Genomic DNA, 13825 nt, shown 5'->3' on the forward strand with positions numbered 1-13825 from the left:
GTTGGTGATTGAATGAATGAGGGTTTTCAAGAAAAGTAATGGTATTTATTTAATGGAATGTAACAGAAAACAAAAACTTTTTTATTTAAGTCAAATAATGTTGAAATATTAATTAATAATAGCTAGGATCCAAAGAATTTACTTTTGAGATTCTAAAATGCAATTGAATTTGTATTTCATAATATATTAATCCAATTGTGTTTCATAAAATGATATATTTACTGTTGAGATTTTAAAATCCAAATAATATATTGATAAATTTTAAAATTAAAATTAAATATGTATTACAATCATAAATATTTTTTCTGGTAATTACAAATAATATATTAATAAACTTTTAAAACTAAAATTAAACATGTTTTACAATCTTAACTATTTTTCTGGTAATTATAATATTTAAAAAATTTAAATATAATTTATTGTCGGGAGATAACGTTTCTAATTTTTTTAAAAAATTATACACTTTTAAAGTTTTAAAAAATTATAAATTTTTAGTACTTTTATTTCAAGTTATCTTCTTAATCTCTCAATTAAAATATTATTTTAAATTATTTCAACTTTTTTGCTTAAGGAGATTCACAAGTCACAAGATGATAGTTGGTTAAAATTCATCTTACTTTGATTCTAGCTATCTGATAGTTGTAATTGAGGATTAAATTTAAATATGCTATGGCAAATATTATCTACTATCAATCATTTATTATAAATAAATTAAATAACTATATCAAATAAAAGTGTTTCCAAAAATCATTCTTTAATGAGATTATTCTTAAATATCTTATTCCATGATTATCTCTTCCAAGACAACTCCTTTAACTTGTAGACTTATTATTTCATCTTCATTCTAGATCAGTTCCAATATTTTCAAAAAGATATCAATTATTAAAATAACATTGTTCCTTAAATCTTATACGTGTTCAAAATATTTATTTATTATAATTTCTAATTATATTATAATTTTATATTCAGAGTATTTATTTATTATAAAATGTAGATTTAATTATTTAAAATAAATATTTATCTCAAATAATTTTCACATACTAAATTACTAGTTTTATAAAATAGTGTGCCAAAAAATAATTTTTAAGAGTCACTAAACTAAAACTAGACAAATATTCTTATTTTTTTATAATTATTTCTTAACAAGTTACCTATAACTAATATTTTTAAATAGTAATTATGTACTAAATAACAATTTCCCTCAATAAAATGTATAAGAAGCAATAGATAGGTCCATAAAAGAATTTTGATAATATTTACATATCTATAATTTTCCTATGTTGAACATATATGAACCATTTTGTCATTATGAGTTAATAAGATTGGAAGTATAATAAATAAGTACAAACATGTTATAAGTTCTTTAAAGTTTGTCTATTATATATATATATATATATATATATATATATATATATATATATATATATATATATATATATATATAGATATATATATATATATATATATATTATTGAGGTGAAAAATATCTAAATATTTTCATTTTCAAACTTTCACGACTTCAACCACTCTTTAGCTTAGCAATTTCAGCTTCCAATATAAAATCCTTAGCTCAATGACATTAATAATTCATGCAAAGTAATGAGATCATGAAGAACTTTTTCTACCATTTGAAGTCTTTATTTAACATTAATTTTAAATATAAAGAAATATTAATTATAACAAAGTGAAAATCTGAATAAAACTTATAAAATTAAAAAAAAAATATTTGTTCATATTGTTGAAGGTTACATATAACTAGTTTGTATTAATGTAAACCAAATTTGGATTACATATTGTTTCTCTTTGTAAATAGTTAATAGTTCTACTAATCAACAAAGATCGATTACAAGTATTACTATTTTTTATTTTCTCAAGTTTTTTCAAATTTTATTTTCAACTTGCGTGAACAAATCTTTGTACCATCAACAAATACCTTTAAGTGTCATCACAAAACTAATTGAAATCACTCTAATTCAGTTACAACAATAACTAAGAATGATAAAAAAGTTCTTTGATGTAGGATGTAAGACCCAAAATTTTCTGTCCTTATATTTAAGGGCTGCCCTAAATCTAATTGGGCCTAAGGGCTGGCCCATGAGGAGCCAAAGATCCTAAACCAACCTAACACTCTCACTCCCATCTCACTTTCAGAAAACATCAGTCCTCAAACCCCTTCGTTCTCAACACAAGCTCTGTTGGGGTTTGATCTTTAGCCTTCGTCAAGTTTGCTCAAGCTCTTTCGACTCCACGTAAGTTGCCCCTTAGCTCATACTAGATCTCTCCTAGTCTTATTTTCGTGTTTACTCTGAGGCTCATCTCAATGCCCTTGTTCTGTTCCATTCTTCTATGTTTCCAGCTCACTAAGTCGTTCCCGCAACTGTAGTGCTCACTGTTTGTGTATACGAGTCATTTGGATAGCTCTTTCTAAGTAAGGGAAGTTAGGGCATTTGTTTTAAATGATTTTTGGCCTATTCTTGGTTCTGTTTGGTGTTGTAAGGAGTGGTGCTTAAATCCCAGGACTGCGCTTATGTATTATCCTGTGTAACACTACCTCTAATTATGATTATAAATTAAATGGGGTGTTACATTAATGGTATCAGAGCAGTTCATCCTTAGGATGACCTACGGTTGTGGGTTTGTCATGCCCCGCGGGCATAAGTGGTCATGTCTAGTCAAGTTTATCAATGAAACCAAAAATTTTTAGAACAGAAAACACCTTGATTAAATGATGAGGATGCACACTCATGACTAAATTAAAGGTTGTTTTCCTTTCCCAATTCTAATAGTTTGGGAGAGAAGAGTGACAAACAAGAGGGTTGGTTGTCCATAAGTGATAGAGTGTTACTTTGTATGATCTAGTTTGTCTTGCTGCGCCTCTGTGCCTTATGTATAGTGTCTACAGAGATAAGAGAATGCAGATTCAATGTCAACTTGGTCTGCTCACCTTTATAAGCGTTGAATGGGGTCTCTAAGACGACGTCTTGCCTCAGAGATAGGGAGTCGATGTATGACGTATATAATTGAGCAAGGAAAGCCAAGTTTTGGGCTAATAAACCAGAAAAGATGCTAGAGTTCACAAAATAACGTTTGGTCAGAGGGAGCTTTAAGGATAGATTCTCGGAAACCGATACTACAATTTTTCTAAAAGGAGTTGAATCAAAAGATTAAGAACACTGAAAGGTATCAGTGCATGCAAGTGCCACATCGTTTGAGGAAAATCAACCTGATTCTACATCTTGACAATGTTGAAGTTCAGAGTCATGCAAATGCATACAGTGTTAGGAGAAGTGACATTGAATATAGTCATATGGTCACACCTACTGCTTCTTGGAGTAGTGGAAGAGGACCAATTGGCAAATTCTAGGCTGCAGAAAGTGGAGAGATTGCTTAGCAACGAGCAAGCTAAGAAAGGAAGAGACTGTGAAGTGCGAAAAGATGGCAAACCTCTAGTGAGAGGCTGAGATGGATAAGAGGTTCATACTAGAATTAACAGTCAGCAGGTGGAGAAGGGTCTTTTCAACTTTGTTAGCGGGAAGTTTCAAGGAAAAGTAGTTCCCATGAGCAAGACATTTGACCTTGGGTATAAAGTGGAAGGTTTCACGCACCAGAAGGAAGGGCACACCTTTAAAGGTTATTCTCGTATGGAAGGACAACCCAACTGATGTCGGAGCACAATGATAGAGGGAATGAAAAAAAAAAGTTTTGAGTAGTTGACATGGTGTCTACGATGGTTGATGCTAAAGTAGTTAGCACGAATAAATCTCATCTAGAGATGCACCTTACGAAGTGATGCTTGGACTAAGAGTCAGTTTTCTTGGGATCATGTACTTCTTGATGTCGTCAGTATGGTAAAGGAATCATGGTTGCCTTTAGGAAGGGGCTGAGGTTGAGATGATGGTTTTGCTAAAATTACGACCAAGTGGAGACTCACTCGGGTGTGTGGTGCCTTCGTAGTGATCAAAGCATTTAAATTCAAAGACAAGCTGAAAGGTGAGGGCAGGGTGTCATGTGAATCAAAGTTATACGACAAAGGCAAGCGAAAAATAGACGCAAGGAATCTTAGTGGTAGAACAGTTATAGATTTGTTCTAAAGTAAACATTAAGATTTTCGCTTTGGAGTGGTGAAGTTCCCTTTTCCATTTGGGTCTGAAGTCGAACTTGTGCTGACAGTTTCTAATTGGAGGCTTTATGCTAGGATTGTGAAGTAAGAGAAACAAGTGAAAGAGTTGTTGGAGACATAATGGTATAAACTCAGTATAATCACTAGGATGACTATGAGTTTGGTGAATCTTTAAAATGAAGTTGTGGTGTGTCAAGCCATTCAAGAAGAGTATTGACTAAGGTTGGAGTGACTAATAAGGAATATGGTTTGAAAAGGACAGATACATTGTTGAGAAAATGGAATGTTAAGGCTATCAAAAGAGGAGTTTAAAGGGTTCTACAAGTCTTATAGGGGTCTCGAGGAAAATTTCTCAATGACAATTCTTCCTTGTCATGGCGGACATGAAAGGATCATTATTTTAAGTAAACAAACAAGTGAGCTTGGGTATTGATCAAAGTAGCGCAACGGGATGGTGGCAGATGATGCTTAGAAATGGTAAGAGGTGCGCGAGAAGAACTATCTTATTCAAGACCTAGAGATCACTACGAAGACCAATTCTTTAAAAACATCAAAGGTTTCATCCTTGTGAGTATCGTGTAAAAGTGTGCAATGATCATTCAGAGTTGGAAGTGTAGGGTTGCACTGAGGAAGTTGGACCAAGGAAATGAGAGGTGGTTGAATTATGTTTTCAAGTTAGGGTACCAACCTTGAAGTAAGGAAGTAAAAAGAGAATTCAAGATCTGGCTTGACATGGTAAGGGTTGGTGGAGAAGTAAGTGTCTAAGTCGGGAGGAAGAGATGTGAAGAGATTTCCTTGGTCTAGTTATTCGACTAGGACAAGTAAGTTTCTCAAAGAGGTTGGGAAAAAGTCAAATCGAGCAATCTTAGTTTGAGGTGTATCGTAGAGTTGCTTGGTGCAAAACAAACTAGAGATTTGGAGTCAATGGGACTTATGGTTCTTTGGTTTGGTGGAATGATGGTTACGAGTCAAGGGATCAAAAATAGGATAGGAGGCCAAAATGATATGGCGATGGAATCAGTTGAGAGTTTTAAATTGGAAATGGAATAACTCGGTAGGGAACTTTGTTGCCTTGGTTGAAGCCAACAAAGGAAGTAAGATGTTATGAGTATCGTTATGCGTAAAAGGGGTCAAGAGTGTTGATGGTGAGGCAGTAGGCCAGAACTCAATAATGATCAAGTCATTTGGGACTTTGATAAAACCTACAAGAGGTAGTGGAGAGCATATGGTAGACGAGTCGGTATATCAAAGACAAGTTGGTTGGGTAGGTAAGGGGGAGCATCCCAATTTTAAGGTTGCAGGTTGGAAGTTACTTCGAGAGTAGTGACTAAACCAATCTACACAGTTGAACACATATCGTTTAGGACAGAGGCAAAGTTTCCAATGACTATAGGTGTTGGAGTCGTTTTATTAGTCGTGTCTAATTGGTGGTTGTCAGATGAAATGCGAAAAACGTATTTTTCTTCCCATCTCGTCGATGAATTTTCGAGGTCGAAAATTTTTGTTGTTGGGGAGAATGTAAGACCCAATATTTTTTGCCCTTATGTTTAAGGGCTTCCCTAAATCTAATTGGGCCTAAGGGCTGGCCCATGAGGAGCCAAAGACCCTAAACCAGCCTAACATTCCCACTCCCATCTCACTTTCAGAAAACATCAGTCCTCAAACCCCTTCGTTCTCAACAGAAGCTCTGCTAGGGTTTGATCCATAGCCTTCGTAAAGTTTTTTCAAGCTCCTTCGACTCCACGTAAGTTGCTCCTTAGCTCATACTAGATCTCTCCTACTCTTATTTTCGTGTTTACTCTAAGGCTCATCTCAATGCCCTTATTCTGTTCCATTCTACTATGTTTCCAGCTCACTAAGTCATTCCCGGAGCTGTTGTGCTCACTATTTATGTATACGAGTCATTTGGATAGCTCTTTCCAAGTAAGGGAAGTTAAGGCTTTGTGTTTTAAATGATTTTTGGCCTATTCTTGGTTCTGTTTGGTGTTGTATGGGCTATATGTTACTATGAACATGCGAAGTGCTTGTGGTTGTTGTTTGGTGGAAAACGTGACTGTTGTAGGTGAAAACAGGGGCAAGAACTGATAGTCTCGCCCAAACGAGTTAGTCTCGCCTAAGCGAGACTGGCAGAGGCTCGCTTAGGCCTTCTGCGCGAGCTGTTGCTCAGGCGGGCCATCCTTGTTTTGAGCGAGTGAATGCCTCGCTCAGGCGAGGAGGTCTCGCCTAAGCGAGCTAGTGTGAATGGCCACTGTTCCAGATTGTTGAGCTCTCGCCAAGGCGAAGGGAGCTCGCTTGACCGAGAGTCCCTCTCGCCTTAGCGAGATCCTTATGCTTGAGCGAGGGGCTGCGCGAGGGGTAGGTTTGCTCCTTGTTTTCTTTGTTTTTGGATATTAATCATATGTTTGGACTAATTATGCCGTTTAAAGTATGAATTAAGTGACTTTGTGTGGATATGATGAATTATGGTTTATGGCTTATGAGTTTGACATGAATTGAATATGATGAGTTGGGTATGACTTTGATATGAGATATGGAATGGTTCATGGGTGGGCAAATGATGAATTTTGGGTATGATCTTGGCATGTGATTTCAATGAAATAGTAGGTATCAAAATCGCATGGTATTGGTATGAGGTGAAATTCTATATTCATGGATTGGGAAGGATGATTTGGAATGGATTCAACATGGAATATGAATGAGGATTGGGTTATAAAGGTTGGCATTAGAGTTATGTGCATGATAAATATTACCTGATTGATTGAGTATGTTTAGTTTGTGTCAGTGCGTAATTCCATGAGCCTTTGGATGAGACCTCATGGTGGTGCTTTAGTGGTCGGGACGTAATTCCATGACCCCTGTTAGTAGAAGTTCATGGTGGTGCCCCATCTATATAATTTGGTAAGGATTCAAGGTAAGGTTGCATCATGACACTCTAAGGAGTCAGTTAGTCTCACTTAGAGCAGATCGACTCTTGTGGTGAGAGTAGTAGGAGGCCTGAAACTCATTAAGGACTAACCTTGTGTGTGGGGGATTGAGACATTGTAATACTTGTAATACTTAGCTCGGGGGTGAGCAGAGATATCCACCACAAGTGCAAGCATCCGCTGAATCCGACCAAATTATATGTATCCAGATGAGTCATGTCGAGTCTAGTGTATTGCTTGAGGAGTCATAACATGTTTGGATGACATATACTACTTGGATTGTGAAATAGCATGTGATTGCATGATAAATTGTTTTCTACTCTAGCTTAATCTTTGTTTGTTTGATTTCTTTGTATGTTGTTCTTCTACTTTTGCGATGATCATCGGTTTATTGATGGGAGTAGATGCGAGTGGTACTCAAGGTCAACAAGAAGAGATGATTCCGCTGCATAGTCTACTTGGGCTGGACTTCATGTTTTATTTAGGCTTTTCTTTAGGGCTATGGCCCATGTACTAGTCTGTCCTTTGAATTCCTATCTGATACTATTAAACTTTATATATTGTTTCTTTTTGGCATGGTGTGCCTTGGTTGTTGTAAGGAGTGGTGCTTAAATCCCAGGACTGTGCTTATGTATTATCCTGTGTAACACTACCTTTAATTATGATTATAAATTAAATGGGGTGTTACATAAGATGAATTCAAAGGTAAAACAAATGAAACATCATGTTAAAAGAAATATCTCAATTTTTTAAATATTAATATTTTTTATTAAATTAATTATAAAATTATGTTTAATAAGAAAAGTCTAAATTTTTTAGTACTAATATACACTATTAAATTAATAATAAAATTATTTAAAAAAAGTCTTAATTTTTTTTAGGCTAAAATACTCCCTTGGTCCATGTTTTCGCTGGAAAATCTCAAATAGGTCCATAGATTTTTTTTAATCTCAATTTGGTCCATAATTCTGCAAAATTGATTCAATTAAGCCCAATTCGTCAATAGCGTTAAGTTGAGTAACAATTTTTTGTATAACACTGTACACGTTTCAATGGATGGCTGATGTGGATTTATTTTTTAATGTGAACAGTACAAGGTGGAAAATAATTTTTGAATTAAACATAAATGTTTTTCAAGGTCGTCGTTTTGTTTATTAATTTCGTAAGTATAACGTCGTTTTGGGATGATTTTAAAATTAGGGATTAAGAGAAATAAGGATTGCGAGTAGGGTTTGGGATTGCGACGAGGGATTGGGATTGCAAGGCGGAGGAGTACAAGGCGGAGGAAGGCGCTGCCATTTTTCAACGTTGATTGCAATCTCCAGGCTTTATCGTGACGACATTGTTGAGTGAAGGTCATCTACATTGAAGGTTGGAAGTTGGATTTGGGAATTTTGTTTGTTATTTTCGTTGATTGGGGTTTAGGGTTATTTCGACTTCGGTTTTTTGTTTGCTTTGTTTTCATGGATGGAAGTGTGGGAGTGTTGTGTGATTGGGGTTTAAGGAGTTTCATTTTCCATTTTCTGCATGGGTCTGTGGTCCCCCATTTGCTTTGAGCAGTGTAGTTTATATTATTTGTGGTCCCCCATATTAATTTGTCGGTTTGACGGTGGTATGGACGGTAATATGTGTATCCTTTTGTGGGCATTTTAATTTCAGGTTGGATGTCTGAAGATCGTTTCGAAGTGGTGGTCCACCACTGTGGGCATTTTGTCAGTGATGGGAAGCTATGGTATGACGGTGGGGAAAGGGTGTCGTGGTTCTGTGATCCTGATACATGGAACTATTTCGAGATTCTGCATGAAGTACGAGAATTGGGACATCTTAATCCCAAAGAGTTGTGGTACTCTGTTGGAGGAGAGTCAATGCTAGAAGATAGGTTGGTGCAACTAGTTGATGACAAAGGCGCTATGCATATGACCACCATATCTATGATAAATGGTGTTGTTCATCTTTATGTGGTGCACAGGATAACTCAACCTGAGGTTATTAACATGATTGAACGGGGTGTGGTTGATAATGAAGGGGATAAAGAAGTGGAGGGTGATGGTGAAGTTGAAAAGGAGTTGGATGATGAAGTTAATGGACAAAAAGAGACAGATAAGGAGGATGTGGAGGTTTTTGATGCTGAAGTTGAAAAGAAGTTGGATGATGATGGAGAAAAAGAGACTGATAAGGAGGATGTGCAGGAGGTTCATGCTGAAGTTGAAGAGAACTTACATGAGGCAGATGAGGTGGAGGTGGTTGAGGTTTATGACGAAACCGAAGATAAGTCAGATGCAGATGGTGAGGATACAAGGAGTGATGTTGCTGCAGAGAAGTTTTGTGATGAAGGGCTTGTTGATGTCAGTGTTGAAGATGACGAGGAAGTTGAGCCATGGGATGGTCACGTGGAATGTGAAGTTGGTTGTACTCTAGAAGATATTGGAGGAGCAAGTTCTTGCAGTCAACCACAGTGTAGTAATTCAAGTGAGGATGAGGTTGTAAGAGTAGGACCTAGTGATGAATTTTCAGATATTGAGTGGCACTCAGATGAATTCCTTACTGCAACCGACACTGATGAGGAAGACAATGATAAAGAGAGTTATGGAAGGTTTCCAACCTTCTCAATGCCAAAAAGTATGGACCAATACAAATGGGAAGTTGGTACCTATTTCATAGAGAAAAAGGAATTTACAGAATCTATTCGAACATATGCATTGGCAAATGGAAAGAATTTAAGATTTGATCAAAATGACAGGAGTAGAGTTACTGTAAAATGTTTTGGTGCGGAGGGAAAGTGCAATTGGTATGCTTACTGTGCATATATGTCTGCAGTGAAGTCTTGGCAACTTAGGAAAATAATTGATGAGCATAGCTGCAATAGAGACTTTAATGTGAAGTTAATGAATGCAAAATGGTTGAGTAAGAAGATGGAAAAGACTGTTTGAGAAAACCCGCATACGGAGGTCATGGATATCCGTGACAAGGTATCTAGGAAGTGGAATGTCTGTATATCTAGAAATATGGCTTTCAGAGCAAAAGCAATTGCAAGAGATGCTGTTGATGGTTCATTCTCGGAGCAATATAGAAGAATATATGATTATGCACATGAGCTTTTGAGAGGAAATCCAGGTTCTACAGTGAAGGTTAAAGTGGAAAACATTGATGGTGAAGTCATATTTAGTAGGTTTTATGCATGCCTAAAGGCATGCAAAGATAGTTTTGCCGCATGTAGGCCCATTATTGGAGTGGATGACTGCTTTTTGAAGGGCAAGTATGGTGGAGAGTTATTGACAGCAGTTGGAAGAGATGGCAATGACCAAATTTTGCCAATAGCATATGCGGTTGTAGAAGTGGAGAACAAGGACTCATGGAGATGGTTCATGGAGCTTCTAATAAATGATTTGGGTGGGGATACAGTCGGTGCATCATGCACCTTTATATCAGATCAGCAGAAGGTAATATTATAAAAAATGCTACTTTATGTCAATGTATGTTGATAACTAAAGTTTATGTACTTCACAGGGTCTGTTTCAAGCTATCCAAGAACTGCTTCCTGGAGTGGATCAGGGATATTGTGTCCGACATCTCTATGCCAATTTTCGAAAGCAATTTCCAGGAAAAAACCTCAAGCGTCTCATGTGGCTGGCTGCATATTCCACATATCCACAAGGTTGGGAGAAAGAAATGCTGAAAATTAAGGAGTTGAATGAGGACGCATTCAAATACTTAATAGCGATTCCCCTAAGGTAAGTCAAATATTCATTGTTAGTTAATTGATTTTAGTATTTAATGACTTCATTTTTTGTGTACTGGTATGTTAGGTTCTGGTCAAGATCACGGTTCACTATAAGACCTCAATGTGACACTATGGTCAACAACATGTGTGAGTCATTCAATAGTGTGCTACTTCAAACTCGGACCAAGCCCATCATAAGCATGTTAGAGGATATCCGAGGGTACATCATGGAGAAATAGGCCAGCAACAAAAAAAAAGTTGCAGCTTATAAGGGGTCAATCATGCCAAAAATTTTGGATAGACTGAAACACGAATCAAAATTAGTGAGGCATTGGTTACCAAGGTACACTGACACTTTGATCCTTTTTTTTTCTCCTTTTCAGTTGGTCCCCTGTCATTACAAAATATTTGTATTTTTTGATTGTAATTAGGTGGGCAGGAGATAAGTTGTTTGAAGTTCGCCACACCTCAGCACTTTGAGAGCAATTTGTGGTAAACATTGATAAAAGGGAGTGCACGTGCAGGAAATGGAGTGTCAGTGGAATTCCATGCTGTCACGCCCTATGTGCAATCAAATTTTTGAACATTAATGCAGAAGATTTCATTCCAGATTGCTTTAAAAAGTGTACTTATGAACAAACATATGCATCGATTGTTTACCCTATCAATTGTGAACAAGTGTTGGAAGTAACTTCTTATCTAGATGTCATGCCTCCAAAAAAACGTATCTTGCCTGGAAGACCTAAGAAGAAGAGAAGATTGGAGCCATGGGAGTTAAAGAAAGATGATACTCAAATGTCTAATGGGGGGTTTCGTAAGAGGTGTAGTGTATGCAGGGAACTTGGACACAACAGGAACTATTGTCCTATTCGACCACAGCAGACTAAATCACAACCTGCACCACAATCTGGCCCAACACCTAGTCCATCACAACCTGGCCCAACTGGTGCTTCATCACAATCTGCACCACCACAATCTGCTTCATCACAATCTGCTGCATCACAATCTGGGCCAGCAAAAGATGCTCCACCACAATCTGCTTCATCAAATTCTGCTCCATCAAAATCTGGGCCAGCAACAATTGCTCCACCAAAATCTGCTTCATCACATTCTGCTCCTCCACATTCTGCTCCACCAAGCCAACAAACAACAGGGCCACCAAATACGCGCCCAACAGGTGCAGTCCAACCAATGAGGACCAAGCTAAAAGCTAGAAGGAGACGTGTTTGGAAGCCATGAATTTGAAGGGGACGTCTTTAGAAGACATGTTTTGAAAGTGTTGATCCCATTTTGATTTTCTGCATCTGTTGTAATGATCAAACCAATGCCATTACTCTGTGCTGTTTTTTTGTTGATTTTATGCATGTGTTGTAATGATCAAACGAATTGATATTTTGTGGTTTTTTTGGCTCTGTTAAGAGCATGGATCTGTTATGTATGTTTGTAGTACATTTGTGATTAACACCTATATAACAGTTTGGATATTATGTTGTCAAATTGGGTCTGATATAGCAATTTCTTTATTCAATTATGATATGGTGTATGAGGCCAAAAGTTTGGGTCTGTTATAACAACACCAAAATTATGTCCTTAAATCAAACTTTCTCATTCAATAAACAATCAAAGTTTTACAATGCATTATGGATTTTTCATCAACAACGAAAATAATATTACATTCAATACACAAACAAAACAAACCCCCCAAAATAACACCCTTATCCTATTTTCCAAATTCATGACAGATTTTTCTAAACTAAGAATTTTCATCCTTTGCCCGTACATTTCTTCCATATTCAGCACACTAACATCCCTTTCTTCATTCTTCATGACTGAACCAACAATTTCTTCATCTCCACTGAACCAACTAAAGTAATTGTAGCCAACCAATTGTTCAGAACCCCTCTGTCCAAAAACCATACATACAGTCGTCAAATATCTCCTGCTTAACTTAAACGAAAAAAATCAAAGTTCCATGGATCTTACCTTATACTTAGGACATCCCCAGAATTGTTTCCCCCTATTTTTAAGGGTTCTAGCAGTTCTCAAGAAAGCTTGCTCCCCACAATAGCAAACAGGCATTGAACCCAACCTCTTTGACCCACCTCCATGACAAGAATCACTTCGATTTTGCACCCCCAACCCATTGCAGGAGCACGTCGACCATGAATGAGAAGAAGCCATAAACAAACTATTCTCTTCTCTCCTTTCAGTTCCTGCCACCCAAAATGCTAGGACAAACTACTAGATGTTACTAAATAGGAGAACATCACGTCATTTGCACTGCTTCTCACAATTAACTGACAACAAAGCATGTACAAAACTCCAAGTCATCAGCAGTAAACGCCGTTTATGAAGAAATAACAGAATGGGCTTAATTGAATCAATTTTGCAGAATTATGGACCAAATTGAGATTAAAAAAATCTATGGACCTATTTGAGATTTTCCAGCGAAAACATGGACCAAGGGAGTATTTTAGCCTTTTTTTTTTTAATATCAGTATACCTTTTATAACATTATGTTTGAAAATAAAATTTAATTAAATTATTGTGAGTGTTTGTTTGAGAACCTAGACAATTATATTATAGGAACGATAGTGTTTTACAAGAATGATATCCTATTATTTTAATAATATTAAAATGTTTAAATATAAATAAAAATTTTATAAAGAATTAAATTACTTAGAAACATTCTATTTTCCTTAAAAAAAAAGTCTTTTCTAGAATTTTCTTCCAGATATATATTACTCCTACTTGAATAAATGTAAAGGTATTTATTTAATACAATAACGAAACTCTTTTTTAATTGATTCAAAATATGTTCAAAAATTAATTAATAGTTAGGATATAAATAATTTATTGTTGAGATTCTAGCGTGCAACATTGACATTTGAATTTGTATATTAAATGTTCTACAATAAAATATAATTATAGAATATATTAATAAACTATTTAAAATAAAAATTAAATATGCATTTAATAAAATCTAAGACCTTAACTATTTTTTCTCGCCATTATAATAGTTACAAAATTAAAATATAATTTATTGTTGGGTAGATAATG

General features: G+C 35.8%; 1 protein-coding gene across 1 annotated transcript; it reads left to right on the forward strand.

Annotated features, from left to right (window-relative positions):
• The first annotated feature begins 9995 nt into the window (after positions 1–9995).
• LOC114194985 lies at positions 9996–12004 on the forward strand. Its single transcript, XM_028085383.1, has 4 exons — positions 9996–10484; positions 10552–10775; positions 10851–10985; positions 11290–12004. Exons 1-4 carry the CDS (start codon positions 9996–9998, stop codon positions 12002–12004), a joined length of 1563 nt encoding a protein of 520 aa, XP_027941184.1.
• Positions 12005–13825: the final 1821 nt, after the last annotated feature.

The sequence above is a fragment of the Vigna unguiculata genome, chromosome 8 (assembly GCF_004118075.2).
Source record: "Vigna unguiculata cultivar IT97K-499-35 chromosome 8, ASM411807v1, whole genome shotgun sequence".
Lineage (NCBI taxonomy): Eukaryota > Viridiplantae > Streptophyta > Magnoliopsida > Fabales > Fabaceae > Vigna > Vigna unguiculata.